Source organism: Spinacia oleracea, chromosome 2, assembly GCF_020520425.1.
Source record: "Spinacia oleracea cultivar Varoflay chromosome 2, BTI_SOV_V1, whole genome shotgun sequence".
Classification (NCBI taxonomy): Eukaryota; Viridiplantae; Streptophyta; class Magnoliopsida; order Caryophyllales; family Amaranthaceae; genus Spinacia; species Spinacia oleracea.
Genome location: NC_079488.1, coordinates 69,390,691 through 69,410,163, shown reverse-complemented (window position 1 = coordinate 69,410,163; position 19,473 = coordinate 69,390,691). Strand labels below are relative to the sequence as shown.

The following is a 19,473-nucleotide window of genomic DNA, read 5'->3' as shown; positions in this document are numbered from 1 at the left end:
ACCTATTTCCCTTGTTGGATTAACATTTTTGTGCTACCTGAACTCGGCATCAGAAACTAAGTAGTTTCTGGAAGTCTATCTTAATGAGTATTACTTAGTAATCTATTTATTATTCCAGGTGACCACAACAAGAATGATGAAGTTTTAGGTGCTTCTTCTCACTCTGATTATGGACTGATCACTCCGTTGGCTACTGATGGCATTCCTGGACTACATGTTGTCTGAATTAGTCATAATTTTTTTCATTTGCTATTTTTTTTTTCATTTTCTCAAGTATGTCTGCAAAAGGATAGCCAGTCGCGTACACTAGAGGAAAAAACCTTATAAGTTGCTCATCAAAAGTTTCCCTTATACAACAAGAGCAACTTATAATGGTTAAAAAAAATAAAAATAAATCAAAAGCTGCCCTTGTCTAACAAGAGCATCTTTTAATTGGCAAAAAGTAAAACAAAAAAAATTAAAAAGTAAATCTTTTGTACTGAAACCAGATATTTCTCCCCTTCTCTTCTCGCTGCTCCCCTTTCTCACTGCTTCTCGGTGTTTGCTCGGTGCTTCTCACCCACCACCCCCCAAAAAAACCACTGTTTCTTCTCCACCACCCCCCCAACAAACTACCACCGCATCGTGGTTGCTGTATCCCCCCTCCCACATGCGTTTCTCCCCCCAGTTGTGTGCCTCTCTTGCGTTTCAGGAAGCCGCCCCCGCAACCGCCTCCTCTCCTCTCCTCTCCCGCGCGCACCACCGCTGTTGCTGGCTCCCCTCCCACTAGACACTGCTAGGTTATTTCTGCAATTTTGTTAATTATCACCAATTTTGTTAATTTTGTTTTGCAAATATGTTAATTATCACTAATAAATACTAATGAGTGAATTATAACCACCATTTAATTGTGTTAATTTTGTTAATAATTGCAATTTCGTTAATTATTTTGTGAATTAACATCCAGTTATAATCACCAGTCAATTTTGTTAAATATTTTGTGAATCAACCATCAGTTATTTTGTTAATAATGTTCAAGCATGTTGTTACTCTGGTTGTGTGCTGTTATTATTGCAAATTCATGACCGAAATATCAACCGACACTGTGGGATTCACATTGAACGTAATGGGTAGAGGTACGAATAATGATCAAAGTAGTACAAGATAAATTGTACAAGGTTCATACATATGGAGACAGTGTGATGGGGATCATCACATTATGTGACCTGTCCGGTCGTTGTTGTTTATGGAAGGATCAACAGGAAAAGTTTTGTTGCTTAAATATGACAGTCTGAGTTCTGGTGAACTACAGAGATTTGAGTAACTTGACTTATGCAAAATGTGATTGTTTATGAGGAGAAATTTCTAAATGAAAATTGTTAATGATATTCAAATTTTGAGATTGTTTCTAAAATTTTATCTGTAATTTGGTGTAATATTTCCTCTTTTTTGAAAATTGAGTTGTGTTTTTGAATTTGAGTTCTGTGAATTGAGTTTCACTCAAGGTTGAATTGGTTAAAAATCTGAATTTGGGCATCAGATTCTGCTGGTAACTGCATGTAAGGTTAAGAAACCTCTGCTAGTAACTGTAAGGTTAAAAATCCAGTAGGTTTTAGATGAATTGGGCTCTTATTAATCTGAATTTGGGCATCAGATTCTAGGAATTACCTGGGAAGTTGGGAGAGTCTTTGAGCTTGAAGGGTTTATTAAGGATTAATGGTTGAGAGTTTTAAGGTATTAGTATAATCTGGATAATGAGAGTATTTTGTCTACTAAGTTACAGGTTGGGGTTGTTATCAAGTTTCATCATACTAACTAATCAGTTTTAGGATATTCATACTTCTCCAGAAAATGATACAACAACCAAGATAATGCAGTTGTTCTGCCACCATACCAACAGAAGTACAATAACCACAAACCATGTATCCTTGACAAAAAAACAAGAAACAATCCTGCGATCACTATCAGTTGCGAAATCCGACTTCTAATTATATGCATCACTGCCTAAGGAAAACAGTTTTATTGTGGTTGTGAATAATGTGGCAAAACTAAACTCACTGACTTACAGTTACCATCAAGCAGCTTGCTTCTCTGCAAACTATGATACATGTTCTGTGTGCACCACCACCCACCAAACCAATACTTAGACATCAAAGGTATCAACGACTCCGTACCTAGTAACTTTCCCTAACACCATATAACAGTAATATCTGCCAAAATTCCCCTTCCTACTTAAACGATGAAAGTAAAGCTGAGAATATTTTTTTTTTTGGTGAAAATAAATGTGAGATCATGAATATAAAGGTGAGATTATGAATACGTACTTCAATACCTAATAACCATAGATTGCTTAGCAGGATGATGTGTGTTGAGCTTGTGACTACTCCTCATTCACAAAATTCTAACTGTGTATGGCTTCTCATGTTGTTTAAGTCGAACCCTACGCATCCAAGTCAGAAATTCAGAACCAATAAGTTCAGGCCTTCTGAACGAATCAATCCATCCATCACATTTTATCCAAAGAGTGGAGTAATAAGAATATTCCAGTTTTCTACAATCTACTACTCATACTCAAGCTCCAATCAAACCAGAAATGCAGTTACCTGAATAATTTTGTGACTAAGATAGTTTGTTCTCGATTAAACTCTATTTTGGTGCTAACTCTTCTTAAGAAATATAGTTTAATTAAAAAAAACAATCTTAATCTCAAACATTAGCAAAACCTAATTCCCATCCCCTCATAATCTTTTATGGTAAAATCTGTAGGGCTAATTAGTTGTTTCTTGCTGGTTCTGCACACTTACCTTTGGTCACTCACTGCTGTGATTCGCTCTTTCTCCCTTTTTTCTCTTTACTTTCAAAATTCATCCTCTTCCCTGATTTTTTTTTTGGATAGGCTATGTGTGTGTGCGCACATAGGCATGCACATATGTAATGGAGAAGCAATCAGGTATGCGGGAGGGGGGGGGGGTTGAAACCACGGGTAGAGAAAGGGTTGAAGGATATTGCCGCCTGTTAGTATTCCAACAGGCTGTGAAAACTGAAGAGGGGCCATTGAGCACGTGGTTAAGATAATGACAAAAAGTGGATGTTCGGGCTTTCTTTTCGTGTTCATGGAAAGGATTGAGGAAGGAGGAAGTGGAATATCCAACCGGTCAGGGACCCAAGGTTCATTGTTTTGGGTGATGTCTCATGTTTATACACAAAGGACAACTATCCAAACAGTACTGGATTCTAGCCTTCTAGTTCTTTGATGCAACCCCTGAAGACTTTACTATCTACGCTTATTGACATTCACATTGAACTTCTTACTTCTTGTGAGGCTATAACCTCTTTGAGCAGTTTCTCTTCGTGTGGAGGTGTCTGAATAGTTTTTTCTACATGCTCATACCTTTAGTGGATATATGGTATATAATTTAGTAAAATAGTGAACTATTATGCATATAAGCTGTTTCTGGAATGATTCTCACTTGCTAGTAAACCAGGTGAAGAATTTGATATGCTAAAGTTGTGGTGAATGCTGATGTGCTTTTTTGTGACTTTGTTCGGAAATTGGCTGATACGGCTGCACTACCCATGGTATCTCCTAGCAGTGGTGTACATATTGTTCTCCCTGAATACTATTCTCCAGAAGGGATGGGGTTAATCGTTCCAAAAACTAAGGACGGATGTGTTGTGTTCATGCTTCCATGGCTGGGCAAGACATTAGCAGGGACCACATATTCCAATATCGCCATTACAATGCTGCCAGAACCACGTGAGGATGAGATTCAATTCATATTGGACGCTCTCACTGACTATCTCTGTATCAAGGTCAGCATTGTTGTATATATGTACTAATATACACATCTTTCTATTAGCTGTTCTGTTCATGACATCATTCTGAAGATATGTTTAGTTACTTGCAGTTGTGACTAGCAAAGCAATATTAATTTCACCTATTCTGTCAAATTGTTTGTTTGGGACAGGTTCGTCGAACAGATGTTCTCTCTGCATGGAGTAGAATCCGTCAATGTGCTATGGATCCAACAACCAAGAACACAGAAAGTATCTCCCGTGATCACGTTGTTTGTGAAGATTTCCCTGGTTTTGTTACCATTAATGGTGGAAAATGGACCACACATAGAAGAGTTTTGTGGTTTCGGAGTTATTCGAAGGTCAGGCTTCCTCAATTGAATCTTTGTTTGAAATTGGATTCTCAATTTGTGTTGGTTTCTTCCGTTTTCTGGTTACTTCCGTTTTGATGATAACTATGCAATTTAGTTTCTGGGTATTTTGTCATTTGGTGTTGTTTTGGGTGAAATTGCATTTTGTTGGCATATTGGATTATTTGATTAGGGATTTAGGGCTATTTAAATTCATTAATGTTGTTAGAAACAGTCTTTGATAGTTAACAACCTTGATAGTTAGTCTTTGATAGATTGGTTTATGCTGCAACTATTATTCTTTGACGGAATATATTGTTTAGGCTGCAGCAGATAGTTGTGATATTGTAGTGCAACAGGTAGTTGTAAGCTTGTAGTTGCAGACTTGCAGTTGTAGCAGTTCAGTGGTTAATACTGAATAGTGATTGACTTGAGCAGTTGGATGAACAGAAGTAATGTTGAAATTTGAATGTTGGTTCTTTGGAATTCAGAATGTTATTATCATGTTTGCTTAGCTTAATTGTTTAGTTTTCAGTGATTTATTACAGAAATTATTAAAAGTCAAAACTTACAAATTCTCCGAGTGATAATACATTGCTACCTAGTACCTCGTCAAGGGAGAGGGAGGTAGGGGGGATGACAGGAACTGAATCGGTTGGTAATGTAGACACCTACTTTTGTCCCCATTCCCGAAAGGGAAGGTTCGATGATAAAAACATAAATCTCCACTTGACAACGCATCTCCTATAAAATAACGAATCTCAATTCCCCTTTTCATTTCACCCGAAACCTGCTACTTATGGAAACCTGCTAAAAATAGTAATTGCCGTAATGGGTAGTTGTTAAAAGTGGCAAGTCATAAAAGATAGAAACCTGTCAGAATTAGGTGTTGCACTCCAACATAAATCCTAAATGAGATAGAGATTATGAGAGAATCCTATTCCTAATATGATTCGAAAATAAGAGTCACGTATTAATTAAAATCCTAACGAGCCTAGAGTTCGTAACGGGCCCAGACGCATTCCGTCACAAGGTTAATACGCACTAAAAGACTCGATTAAGTCTCAATCACTCCGAATTCTAGGAATCCGAATCTGACTAAGAAAACAGCCCAGATCCTATTTTCAACGCCTGGCTTTGGGCGCCGAAATCTTCGGCGCCCAGGCCTGGGCGCTAAAATTACCTGGGACGTATTCTTTCCTAATTCCTCGTGGATTAGAGCTCTACAATTCTATCTTTCCACGAACTCTTTTCTATAAATATAGCCCAAGTTCGACGTGAAAAAGACACAACACACAATTATTATTCTGAATATTGACTCTAAACCCCTAAGCCTAAGCCTCACGCTGCAAAACTAATCACGCGTTCTGTCGCAATCGATCCATAAATCGAACAGAACGTATCCTGTCCCATAATTTGAGATTCGTTAAATAAAAGGAGAAATAGCAAAGTCAAAGTGGTTAGTTTTCTGAGAACCGTGACGCACCTCTCAAGGGTGCGTCGTAATGTGTCCTTTTTCTATGATTTAATTGCTTTCCTCGCCCTTTTATGAACTGTTAAACTAACTAAATCTGATTGTTCGATCACGCCTAATAAATATGATATTTTTGGGAAATTGGATTATCATGCTAGGTCCCTTAAAACAATCTAAATCAGATAATCGCGTTCGATCTAGTACTATATGTTGCATATTGCTAAAATCAACTCAGATTAGTTTAATAGTTAACACATGTCCCTTCAATTATTTATGCTGAGCTAGTAAGGATATCCTGCCTCTGGAGTTATCGAAGAGAGAGTACTCCTCTCGGTAGTTACAGTCCCCCGAACCCTCAATCTCTACCTTGCGGGTGTATGTTGAGAGATCCCCACACCAGGGATCACAAGGGAACCTACGGCCGTCGTGGTCAAACATAATTGCACTCCCTTTATGTCACGATAACCGGGTTTTGTCGGTTTTTCTCATTGTCGTTAAAAACTGAATGGCGACTCCTATATTACTAGTCAATTGGGTGTAAACTCACAGGAAATCCAATTACACTTGATTTGACAAAAAGAAACGTCACACCCACGAGGGACAAGGTCACGCATTAGCCTCGCGCTTTTTCGACCCCCCTCACAGTGGCGACTCTGCTGGGGATAGTGAAGGAAATACGCGTGCTCGTAGGTAATCAAAATAGCCGAAGGGTGAAACGATCCTACCCCGCGTTATTTCCCCATCAAGTTGGGACGACCTGAAAATCAGCATATTAATGTGAACGGACAGAACCGCATGACGAATCTTGGCTCCCTTGGGATGTTTCATCTCGGGAGTTGGGACTAAGGATACCCATCGCCAACCGGGGGGTGCATACGCTTCGAATGTTGTCCACTCGGCACTTTTTGCTAGTAGTACATCCGTCCCAAACCCAATCGCTCGCCCACTAGGTCCCTCTCATTGGTGCATGCCCCCTTGGCTTACATCGTGATTGGCCTCTTGGGCGAAATTTGTCTGTTGAAGACACTACCTCGACCGGGGCATGTGTTGGATCTGCGATAGAAGCGGTACCAAGCCGTCGCAAGTACTACCCATAGAAGCCTATCATAAACTACATGACATATTATTATTTTACCTCATGATGTAATGTTAGTTATGTGTAGCGAATAATGTGATTGTGTGTGACAAATAATGCTAGAAAACCAACGACCTTAAAAAATTTCCCAAACATTCATAAACCAATTGGCCAAAGAGTTATACCAAGATACGTGTTCCACAAACCCGAACAATCGCCACAAAAATAAGCGATGCTCGGGATGGCCCGTAACGAATCCCACGAACGCTGCACAACGCGTAAAGGACGTTATTAGGCAAGCACGCAAAATCAAAGTCGCATAAACAAAAAAGTAGACGCAAACAGAAAACGAGAACCAGCCAGGGACGCATTTTCAGCGCCCCTGGCTGGGCGCCGATATTTCTCACGCCCTTCGCTGGGCGCTGAAGTTGCTGCCTGGCCTTTTGGTGAGGCACAGCAGCCTCGGTGCCCACGCATGAAGAAAATACATAGCAAAAAAAAAAAGACTTTTCGTGAAAAAAATTGCTACGAGGGCGTATGAAAAAGCACTCGATTCTAAAAGCGACTTATAAAAATAAAAAAAAATAAAAAAAAAACTCTTTGTGTCGTTGTTAGGCCTCCTATGACGACAATGTTCGGCACCAAAACTGAGCATGCTAATTAAATGACCTTGAATGTCACATGGGCAAAGTATTCAAAAAATAATGTTCAAATAAAGTTTTCAAGGAAAAATAATGTTCGAATAAAAAAATAAAAAATCCGAGTCTAGACTAGGCTATGCCAAAGTACAATCTAAATCCTAAGTCTTAGTTGTCTTATCCATAGAATCGGTCCTAATGCTTGGTGTCGTTCTGCAAGTTAAAAGGTTAAACCATATTGAGTCCCCCTTCCTAACATTTAAATCAATAAGCACCCATATGTAATTGTCATCCCTTGCTAAGAATCTACGGCCTCAATACTCTCTCACCAATAAAAAGAATATATTATAGTATTTGCAAAATGGAAACAGTCACATTCTAAAAATCATTCCTCCATAGTCGCACAACCCCCAAAGTGAGCCTAAGGTGTCAATACCATTGGTAAAAAAAAAAATTAATGGCCTCAAGGCTTATGATCACATTGGGTCACGACTATCATAGTCCTCTCGAGCCACTCGCTCCTTTAAATACTCCTAAGTACGGACTAAAAGATTTTCCATGAATGCAACATGACCAACCATGAAAATACCCAAATCGGCATGCCATAAGGCTACCATTGGGGTAAAACAATGCACACTAAGAGGGAAGCCGCACTAATGATTCTAGTCTTGCAAAAATAAAAATTCGATCTCCCCAACTAACTACCTTGCCAACATTAAGCAAAATGGCGCATGACAAATGAACACCCAAGGGTTAAAATCTAAAGTGTCAACCAACGAAAGTTATGGTCCAATTAGCCTAAGTCTGAGAGTCGCTTGGTCAAGTATTATAGGCTTACGCCACGTCATTATTTTGAGTCTAGGCCACCTCCTTGTATTCCTACACGGGTTATAATCAGAAAAATTAATGAAAGTTCGAGTCTAAATCACAACTTCCAATTAAATCCCGAAAATTGGAATATGAAAAGAAGCAAAAAAAATTTATTTTCGATGTAATCCTTTCGTTAAATTTCAATAAGGTAAAAACAACATTTTGAATCTACGCTATTTGCACATTTTAAGAAACGACTAAATACGCTTGCAAAGTAAGACAATTTAAAGGTCCACCCTAGGCCTACTAAAATTAAAGGTCCACCCTAGGCCTACTAAAATTAAAGGTCCACCCTAGGCCTACTAAAATTAAAGGTCCACTATAGGCCTACCAAACGAGGCTCACTAAGTCTCGCCTCGTGACTCAAAAACCCCAACCATCTACCTTTTAGCCTAAATAAAAAAAAGGGGGGAAATCCCAAGCAAAAAAGAGAAAAAAAGAGAAAAAGAAAAGGGAGAGCGAAAAGAGCGAGCCATGAAATACTTAAAAAGAAAGAGAAAAGGGAGAGCGAAAAGAGCGAGCCATGAAATACTTAGCCCGTACCTCCCAAAGTGCGAAATTTACCCAAGTAAACGAAGGAAAAGAATTGAGTCAACCAATCCAAATCATAAAATTCTACGATGTCTACCCTTTCCAATCCTTATGTTCTTAGACGCCTTCGCTCTGGGGCCCCTGTTCAGCTCATTTAACTCATCCATGTTCTCATTGCCGTAACCCAAGAAACCATTACCTCGACTCTTGTTCTTGAACTTGTTGTCAACCGCAAACCACGTACGGTCATTGACACGTGCGTCATACCCATTATTACACCACCGTTAGCATAATGACCATATACCTTGTTTGGATACATCCTGTTGATATACCCTTGAGCCGTCCCCATGCTACTCATTAGCCTTGGTTGATGTAAGCTCATGACCCTAGCTTGAGGCTGCAAATTGTGAGTCCTAGCGGATGTAATCCTCATGCTTGACCAATATCTATACAAATTATCCTATCTCATTCAACCCATCCTTCAAACCGTCTTGAGTCACGAATATAAAAGGAAAACAAATGAAAAGTAAAAAAAGTAATAAATAATAAAAAAAAAGGAACTTTGCAAAGCGCCTCTAAAGTTAGTCTAAAAAGAAAAAGGAGCATTTAGCGCACCAAAAAAGATCCGCCCAGAAATAATTTTCAGCGCCCACAGCTGGGCGCCGAAATCTTTAACGCCCCAGGCCTGGGCGCTGATTCTCTCTGCTTGCTAAAATTTGTCCAGAAGTGCTCGTCATTTTATCCGCACATACACGGAAAAATAACGAACACTTGGAGGGGTACAACACGTATTCAGATATACGTACCACCAAAAAATACATGTACTCAAAAAAATTATGTACTCAAAAAAAAATATTTTGGCTTACGGCAAGGCAGCAGATTAAAATAATAATAAACTTCACTTATTCTACCGTTTCAAATAATATGTTTCTACCTCAGAACATATTTATCGAATTCGGCATTCTAAGAAACCATTTTCTAGGCTAAGAACTACGCAAAACCTGATTCCAAATTAAATCTATTTAAGGCGGATACGTAGGCAATCCATGATTCGGTCCAACCAATTTGCAAAAATATTAAAGCCTATAGAATAACAAGAATAAGAAATAGAGTCCCTTATTGAAATTTAATTACTTGCAACCCAAGTCGAAAGAAAAATTTAAGTCAAAGGAAGAATCCAAGTCATCAAGATGCCAAAACGAGCACACATCGAAAAATAATAAGGGCACATACCCTTGCCAAGAAGGAGCACTCACACTCCTAGGCACTTAGCCAAGACTCAAAAAACCACTTTGCCTCAATTGAATGGGGGCTAGCGCAAGCGTCCATGACCTCTAAAGTACTCGACTTGACCCTCCCTAAAGCGGACTAACTCACTCAAAGACCTTCTTTCACCACTAGACATAGTCGTTCGCTTAAAGACCTTCTTTCGCCACTAGACACAGTCATGATCGCCAACAAGTAGTAAAGGCAGTAAGCTTGCAATGAAAAAGATTGTTCTACGACATCGCCCCATCGTTCCTTCGAACTCAGGGCACCCGTTCATGGTAATTCGAATGCTTGCTAATCTCCTTTGAAAAAAAATCAGACCTTGTCAATAGGACTTGGCACTTAACCAAGGCTCACCCTACTCAGACATATGACACGGGCATCTAAAATCGAAATCTGAAAGCATCATTAATGGGAAGACATAACAGCAACTGGGGGCTAAAAAATTAAAATGAAAGAGCTAGGGAAAGAACTAAGTATACCTTGACCTTTTGTGCAGACATACACCAAGTAAATCTAAGTCAATTTGAAAACGGTTTATATTCCCGCAATTCTGGAAAAGATGGCCCTAAAAGCCTAAAGTACATGCCAAACGGGCACAAGTATATCTTGACGCCTGCACCCTGGCTCCCAGCAAATCCTTAGACAGCATTCCAAAAATCGTAACAGTATTTTGATTCACTCATGTAATCCTGTACAAACCCTTCTATAAGTCGACTTACTTAGGACACTTCGGATTGTACACAGTAGGACTCGGATTTTAAATAATTTTCAAATAATTTTCAAAGACTTCTTCGAACATAATAAAGTGTCGTTGGTTTAATCTAAGTATGCGTTTATCTCGACGTTGCAAGTGAGTCAAAAGATTTCTAAATATGATTATGGGTAAAGAAAGGCACCTAGCTTTTGGTCAAGGCACACTTCGACATGTGACTACCTTGACCATGGCAATGTCGCACAATACGACATTTACAAGAGAAGTAGCAGATCACTACTCGAACGTACCTCGCACTAAACGAGTCTGGTTCAAACTATTCATGATCCATGTCACCATGAATGCATAAAAACGTATGCAAGGCATTATAGCACCAAGCCAATCCCGTAGCTACAGTTGGAGGCTTGAGGAAAACACTCTAAAAATGCTCGAAATGACGATTTTATCGCAAATTCTCGACGCTAATGCTATACACACGTCATAGGGGCACAATCCTAAACTTTAATCGTGTAAAACGAACCTTAGAATGGCTACAATCCCTCCCAAATTCTAAGCACTACTTAGAATATATAAAGTCACCCCACTAACAAGGGTAACTGAAAATCGCGAGTCACCAAAACTCCGATCAAACTACTGCACCTAACGCTCGCCCTATAAGCGCCCGTTACACAGTCTACGCGAAAGAAAAATCAAGGATAAGAACTGTCAAAATATACCCAGAGATAATTTTCAAACGCCCAGAGCTGGGCGCCAATATCTCTAACGCCCCAGCCTGGGCGCTGAATCTTTCTGCTAGCCAAGTTTTGCCCAGATATAAAAAAGAAAAAACACCTATGAATCCTCGCATCGAACGAAGTAATAAGCCGTGCAAACCCACGCAGAAGGTGCTACACTTGTTCGAACACCTGAACGAGGCATGATGAAGTACTCCAATGCAAAAATAATAATGATATCCCAACGCCTGTAGGAATTTTCTAAGACACGCTGTTAGGCCACACAAGCCTACGTCGCACCATAAGTTCAACCATCCCACGGTACGAGTCTAAAAAAGAGCGTAAGGCATATTGCACTAATGTAGGCACGACCAAAAGCACGTGTAAAAGAGGCAAAGACTACTTATCGCCCAAATTCAAAATGCAAGCCACACGACTTCTACATTAAGGATTAAAGGTAGCAAAACATTACCTACCACGGAAGGGATAGCTCGCACCTACACGAGCGGAACCCCAAGGCATCGTTCTCAAAAGAACCTACAAAATCGCGCGCCAAAAGGAAGCATCCCAACATGCATACTTGGGGGCTCCAAGCTACGAAACGACCATAGCAAAATAAAAAAAATCTCGAAGCAAATGTTTGAACAATCGAAAGGGCACGACGTTTGAGCCCACCTCGTGAATGGGCCTGAACCCTATCAAGCTTCTAAGCAAACTATTCAAAATCAGTCATTGCTCAAAAAAAAAATGATTCAAACAAACTGATTAATGGACCGCACACAACGGCCATTCTATGAACGCTCGTTCGCACATACATATCATCATTCTAAATATCGAACATTCACGAACGCGTTCAAAAGGAAAAATATACAACAACAAGAGCGGTCAAAGTCTTACGCCTCAAGGTATGTTCCTCGGGCCATATAGACTCGCCCAACTATCGCAATAACTGTACGCCTTAAGAGCAACAATTCCTTAAAATAATCGCCCCAAAGCGACAAGCACCGTAGTCCACCAATCGGCTACGGCTTCTCAAGAAAATCATCACGTTCTAAAAACAAAGAAAAAACAAAAGTAAAGAGAATACATAGAACTTCCAAGTGAAATAAACGAATGAACAAGAGGCCAACTGTGTCATCAAAAGACCAGCCCAAACAACAATTTCAACGCCCCACCTGGGCGTGAATTATTTCAACGCCCAGGCCTGGGCGCCGAAAATGAACCCAGGCTCAAAAGGCCCTAACTTCTATTGGGCCCTGCCGCATCCATTCGACTCGAAAATTGCCGATTTCCTTACTGAAAGTCGCACCTCACGACTTTGTCAAGAGTAGCACACCACTACAAAGATCTCTCGCACTTACGAGTACAATCCCAAACATGATCAAGGACATCACAAATTGCGTATCCCCAAGGAACCCCTTTGACAAGAAATGACCGTCAAGCACGAATGCTTGGGGGCTCGAAAGAAAATATATATTTCAAAAGAGAGTATGAAAAGTTAAAACAATATCCCCAGACTATGCTGTACGAAGTCCCGTGTTTGGATATCTCAAAAAATAAAACCAGTTTACGACCTCAAGACAAAGGTCACCATTGATACTTGTACGTAGTCCTCTGATCAAAGACCCAAGTGGTGGCAAAATCGAGCCATAAAGACTAGATCAAAACCACGAAAGAAGATGACCACAAAACAATGGTCCGTCTAAGCACGTTGTCAACCCACATTCAGGTTACAACTAAATCCGAGCATCCCTCGAAAGAATTCGCTCCTGCGAGAATGAATAAGAAAAGAAATTCTCAAAGAAATCACAAGAACAAATGAAATAGGGACTTGCCCACCTCAATCGGGCAAGATCGCGCCACGAACCGCGCGAGTTCCAAATAGAAAAACGAATTCAGGGACGTCCACCCTCAGCGGACAGGGTTCGCCCACCCTCAGCGGGCGGGGTCTGCGTCACTAGCCGCGCAGATCCTCAGTTTTCCAAAAATAAAATTTTCAGAATTCAAAATGAAACAGGCTCGCCATCTTCAGCCGGCGGGGTCTACGGCGCAAACCACGTAGGTCCTTATTTTCAAAAAAAAATAAACACGAAACAAATTTCAAAATAGATTCGTCCACTTCTATCGGACGGGGTGTCCACCCTTAGCGGACAGGTTCGCCATCTTCAGCCGGCGGGGTCTACGTCACAAACCACGTAGGTCCTTATTTTCAAATTTCAAAAATAGATTCGTCCACTTCTATCGGACGGGGTGTCCACCCTTAGCGGGCAGGCTCGCCATCTTTAGCCGGCGGGGTCTGCGTCACTAACCGCGCAGGACCTTAGTCGCTGCAGCGATAACTTTTTTTGGTTTTCCGTTTTTTCCAAAAAAGAACGATGTGAGTAGCTTTCCCTTTTTTCAAAGATTGGTTTTCGGTTTTTTTTTCCAAAAAAGAACGATGTGAGTAGCTTTCCTTTTTTTTCTTTCTTTCTTTAAAAGAATGGTTTTCCGTTTTTTCCAAAAAGAACAATGTGCTGGGTTTTCCTTCGTTTTACGTCCCATAAAAACAAGGGGGTTTTCTCGTTTAGCTAACCCTGAAAATGAGAATCTTTAAAAACATTTTTACCTCATGATTGGGCTTGGCCAGGCCCAATTACACTTTATAGCTTTGATTTCGAAAACATCTGTAGCTACTCCCAATGACAAAGTGAGGGAGTTTCTACGAACCTTTAGATCCTTCCAATGACAAAGTGAGGAAGTTTCTATACTATCCGTTGACAAATCCCAATGACACGTGAGGGATATGTCGACACTTCAAGTGATGACCCTTAAGTCAAATGTTATCACTCGGGGGCTCGTGAGACCCTCGCAAAAGCAGGTCACCATGGCTTGTGCGACGCACTCCGTCTAATACTTTGACCATCGTCTTACTCCAAGACTCAGTCAAAGTGGGGGCTAACTGTAGACACCTACTTTTGTCCCCATTCCCGAAAGGGAAGGTTCGATGATGAAAATATAAATCTCCACTTGACAACGCATCTACTATAAAATAACGAATCTCAATTCCCCTTTTCATTTCACCCGAAACCTGCTATTTATGGAAACCTGCTAAAAATAGTAACTGCCGTAATGGGTAGTTGTTAAAAGTGGCAAGTCATAAAAGATAGAAACCTGTCAGAATTAGGTGTTGCACTCCAACATAAATCCTAAATGAGATAGAGATTATGAGAGAATCCTATTCCTAATATGATTCGAAAATAAGAGTCACGTATTAATTAAAATCCTAACGAGCCTAGAGTTCGTAACGGGCCCAGACGCATTCCGTCACAAGGTTAATACGCACTAAAATACTCGATTAAGTCTCAAACACTCCGAATTCTAGGAATCCGAATCTGACTAAGAAAACAGCCCAGATCCTATTTTCAACGCCTGGCTTGGGCGCCGAAATCTTCGGCACCCAGGCCTGGGCGCTGAAATTACCTGGGACGTATTATTTCCTAATTCCTCATGGATTAGAGCTCTACAATTCTATCTTTCCACGAACTCTTTTCTATAAATATAGCCCAAGTTCGACGTGAAAAAGACACAACACACAATTATTATTCTGAGTATTGACTCTAAACCCCTAAGCCTAAGCCTCACGCTGCAAAACTGATCACGCGTTCTGTCGCAATCGATCCATAAATCGAACAGAACGTATCCTGTCCCATAATTTGAGATTCGTTAAATAAAAGGAGAAATAGCAAAGTCAAAGTGGTTAGTTTTCTGAGAACCGTGACGCACCTCTCAAGGGTGCGTCGTAATGTGTCCCTTTTCTATGATTTAATTGCTTTCCTCGCCCTTTTATGAACTGTTAAACTAACTAAATCTGATTGTTCGATCACGCCTAATAAATATGATATTTTTGGGAAATTGGATTATCATGCTAGGTCCCTTAAAACAATCTAAATCAGATAATTGCGTTCGATTTAGTACTATATGTTGCATATTGCTAAAATCAACTCAGATTAGTTTAATAGTTAACACATGTCCCTTTAATTATTTATGCTGAGCTAGTAAGGATATCCTGCCTCTGGAGTTATCGAAGAGCGAGTACTCCTCTCGGTAGTTACAGTCCCCCGAACCCTCAATCTCTACCTTGCGGGTGTATGTTGAGAGATCCCCACACCAGGGATCACAAGGGAACCTACGGTCGTCGTGGTCAAACATAATTGCACTCCCTTTATGTCACGATAACCGGGTTTTGTCAGTTTTTCTCATTGTCGTTAAAAACTGAATGACGACTCCTATATTACTAGTCAATTGGGTGTAAACTCACAGGAAATCCAATTACACTTGATTTGACAAAAAGAAACGTCACACCCACGAGGGACAAGGTCACGCATTAGCCTCGTGCTTTTTCAACCCCCTCACAGGTAGCAACACTAGCAAGTGTCCATTAAGGCATTAACAGAAGATCATTGAATGTTGTCCCTAATTAGACTTTAAGTTAAGTAGGAAATTAAAGATATACAATCTCATTACTTCATGTTGCAATTCTGTAATAATAAGCATCTTTACTCAGCTAACAGACTTTTATCATTCCTTAAAACTAGTACCAGTATGTCTGCAGTTCAAGTTTCAGATAACAACAAGCGGGTCTGTGAAGTAAGTTCCGGTAGGATCAGCAAATTGCAAATTTCCAACAAGTTCCGATAGAACTTGTAGTTGCATTCAGATGTGGAGGGAAAGCTGCGGAAGCTCTTGATTGATCTGGGAAATTCTGGAAAGATACTGGGAGTTCAGGTATGTTGTTTATGCATATGATGCTTCTGCAATGTTGTGATAAACTCACAAGTTCCTGTAGAAAATCAGTAAGCAAATAGAGGGAAGTTGAATGCTTTGGATTGATGAAGATGAGAGTTACAGAGACCAGGATACAAAATAACAGCTTGAGGCTGTCAATCTCCAAATACAGTGACTTTAGGTCACTACTCTCTAAAGTCTCTACACAAATTACACAATGAAAACTACTACACTACCTTTCCCCTATTTTAGTTGCACTACACTACCAACTACCCTGACATGTCTCTTCTGCCTTCTTGTCTTGTTGCTGCCTCTTAATGCTTCCTTGGCCTCATTCTCTACTGCTCTCTTTTTCCTCTTCTGGTGTAGGTAATTGTCACTGGAGCGCGCTGCCAAGTCATCACAAATGTGCAACTAAGGATATAACCACTGTAAATGCAACTAAGGATATAATCAATGTATCTAATAAATCCCTACCTCAATAATCAAACGATAAAGCTATAGAAAAAAAAGATGAGCCTTTTAGTTGCTAATAACCATTTTTGAGTATTAATGAGTTCTGTAATATGCAATGAAACCTAGGCTCATGGAATCATGCACTATTAAAGACATTAGAACGACATCCTAAAGTTACTAACAACCAGATGAACTTATTTCCAGTGGATAAATCATGTCCTTATGGAGAATCTCACAACCATCTAAATCCAACTCGTGTTGATGATAAAGACATTAGGTTTAATCAATACTAAGTTACATCTAACCTTGCATCAATAAGCTAAAGCAATAAGATTTAGTTAGTGAAGTTGTTACTACGTGCTTTCAGTTTTGTGCTAATGTTGGTTCCATTTGCTCTCCTTTAATAAAGTTGGTTGGTAATATTTCAACTTGCAGTTTGTGTCAAGGGCATTTAGTTGAGAGGACATGAAACATGATAAAAGATACGAGGCTCTGCTGTGAACCAGGTCAAAAGCCTACAGGCAGTTCAGGAGTGGCACCTGATGCAATGTAAGCTTTTTCACTTTTTGTCAGTAATCGCAGTGTAAATTAGCAGCAGATCTGATTAGCTTCTGATTTGATAAGTAGCAGATCAGCAGCAGCAGATCATATCAAAAGCTGATCAGATCAGCAGCAGATCATCAGCTGATCTGAGCAGTCTCTGATCTAATCCGCTACTGATCTGCTGCTGATCAGATCAGCAATAGTAGATCAACAACTGATCTGGTCAAAACATCGAATGCTAGTTATGATGATTTATGTGATTGTAGAATTAACATCGAACACCGTTACTGTTATTGGCTTTGCCTAAATCTAAGGATAAGTTAGCATATTCCTTGAAAAGATGAGTATATTTATACGAGGCGCCAAATGTTTTGTTCGAAGGAAAGAAAAAAGTAGAAGGGACTAGGAAGAGGGAGATAAGATGTGATCCTTAGATGTCATAGCCGTTTTCGCTCCCAACTCTTAACTCATGAACAAAAATAGGAATTATTACCCCTTTACATGTTTAATATATTTAGTATTAGGTTTCCAATCCTTATTCTCATCTACTTTTGTAAATTTATGCACATCTAAGGCTCTTTCGATCCTTACATGTCATATTTTGACTATAAAAGTTGTTTTCGCTCCCAACTCTCAACTAATGAACCAAAATAGGAATTATTTACCCTTTACATGTTTAAAATACTTAGTATTAGGTTTTCAATCCTTATTTTCATCTACTTTGGTCAATTTATGTACATTTAAGGCTCGTTCGATCCTTACATGTCATATTTTGACTAACATAGCCATTTTCGCTCCCAAGTCTCAACTAATGAACCAAAATAGGAATTCTTAACCCTTTACATGTTTAAAATACTTAGTATTAGGTTGCCAATCCTCATTCTCATCTACTTTGGTCAATTTATGCACATTTAAGGCTCGTTTGATCGTTATATGTCATATTTTGACTAAAATAGTCGTTTTCGCTCCCAACTCTCAACTAATGAACCAAAAGGTTTAGAATTTGACTAAAAGGTTTAGAATTTGACTAAAAGGTTTAGAATTTGAATATAAGTTCGTTTGTTGATAGTTGGGATCGCAAATGCCATTTTTGGCCATAAATGACCTATATCGACCCAAATGACCCATAGGCGTGCATAACAAACTTGAAATGAGTCTTATATACATATAACTAATCATATGAATCATGGAAAACGTTTAGAATATGGAAATTAGTTCGTTTATTGGTAGTTGGGATCGAAAATGCCATTTTGGCCATAAATGGCCTATATCGACCCAAATGACCCTTAGGCTTGCATAACGAACTTGAAATAAGTTTCATAAACATATAAATAATCATATAAATCATGAAAAAGGTTTAGAATGTGGATATAGGTTCGTTTGTTGGTAGTTGGGATCGAAAATGCCATTTTTGGCCATAAATGACCTATATCGACCCAAATGACCCATAGGCGTGCATAATGAACTTAAAATGAGTCTTATAAACATATAATTAATCATATGAATCATGAAAAACGTTTAGAACATGGAAATAGGTTCGTTTGTTGGTAGTTGGGATCTAAAATGCCATTTTTGGCCATAAATGGCCTATATCGACCCAAATGACCCTTAGGCTTGCATAACGAACTTGAAATGAGTTTCATAAACATATAAATAATCATATGAATCACGAAAAAGGGTTAGAATGTGGAAATAGGTTCGTTTGTTGGTAGTTGGGATAAAAAATGCCATTTTTGGCCATAAATGACCAATATCGACCCAAATAACCCATAGGCGTGAATAACGAACTTGAAATGAGTCTTATAAACATATAACTAATCATATGAATCATGAAAAAGATTTAGAAAGTGTCCTTAGGTTCATTTGTTGATATTTGGGATCGAAAATGCCATTTTTGGCCAAATATGATCTATATCGAGCCAAATGAGCCTTAGATGTGCATAAAGAACTTGAAATGAATCTTAGTACACTCAGAAAGTTGATTTCTTGGCCAATATAATTTATGTTTTCGCATATGAAACTTAATTTAATTTATTGGTTTGCATGTACGTTGTTCTTTTAAAGGTTTTCAAAACTCCAAGGGAGGGGGCCTTTACCAAAGAGGAGTTGGATGAAGTTCGAGACAAGTGGGCTACTTACTTCAACGATTGTGAACTACCCTCGGTGTAATAAATAGAGCAGGCTTGTAGTTATCCGTGACTCTTACATTATTTGTTATTTATCGATTTAATTAATTACATTTGAATTAATTCGGTAATATTATTGGAAATTTAAAATTTATGTCATTTTTGAGAATGTCAA

At 39.3% G+C, this 19,473-nt stretch overlaps 1 protein-coding gene across 5 annotated transcripts; it reads left to right on the top strand.

Annotated features, from left to right (window-relative positions):
* Nucleotides 1-516: 516 nt before the first annotated feature.
* Nucleotides 517-19,473, top strand: LOC110788259 (glycerol-3-phosphate dehydrogenase SDP6, mitochondrial-like). 5 transcript variants are annotated; one of them, XR_008927933.1, is made up of 6 exons: nucleotides 523-779; nucleotides 3,573-3,792; nucleotides 3,948-4,136; nucleotides 16,001-16,173; nucleotides 17,065-17,178; nucleotides 19,237-19,473. XR_008927933.1 is itself a non-coding variant. In XM_056836952.1 (5 exons), exons 2-4 carry the CDS (start codon nucleotides 3,556-3,558, stop codon nucleotides 17,086-17,088), a joined length of 450 nt encoding a protein of 149 aa, XP_056692930.1. In that variant the 5' UTR covers nucleotides 517-779; nucleotides 3,465-3,555; the 3' UTR covers nucleotides 17,089-17,178; nucleotides 19,237-19,473. The 5 variants fall into 5 exon arrangements, 1 of the variants encoding a protein (XP_056692930.1); XR_008927932.1 differs by having other exon boundaries at nucleotides 530-779; nucleotides 3,570-3,792; nucleotides 15,984-16,173; XR_002533290.2 differs by having other exon boundaries at nucleotides 533-779; nucleotides 15,990-16,173.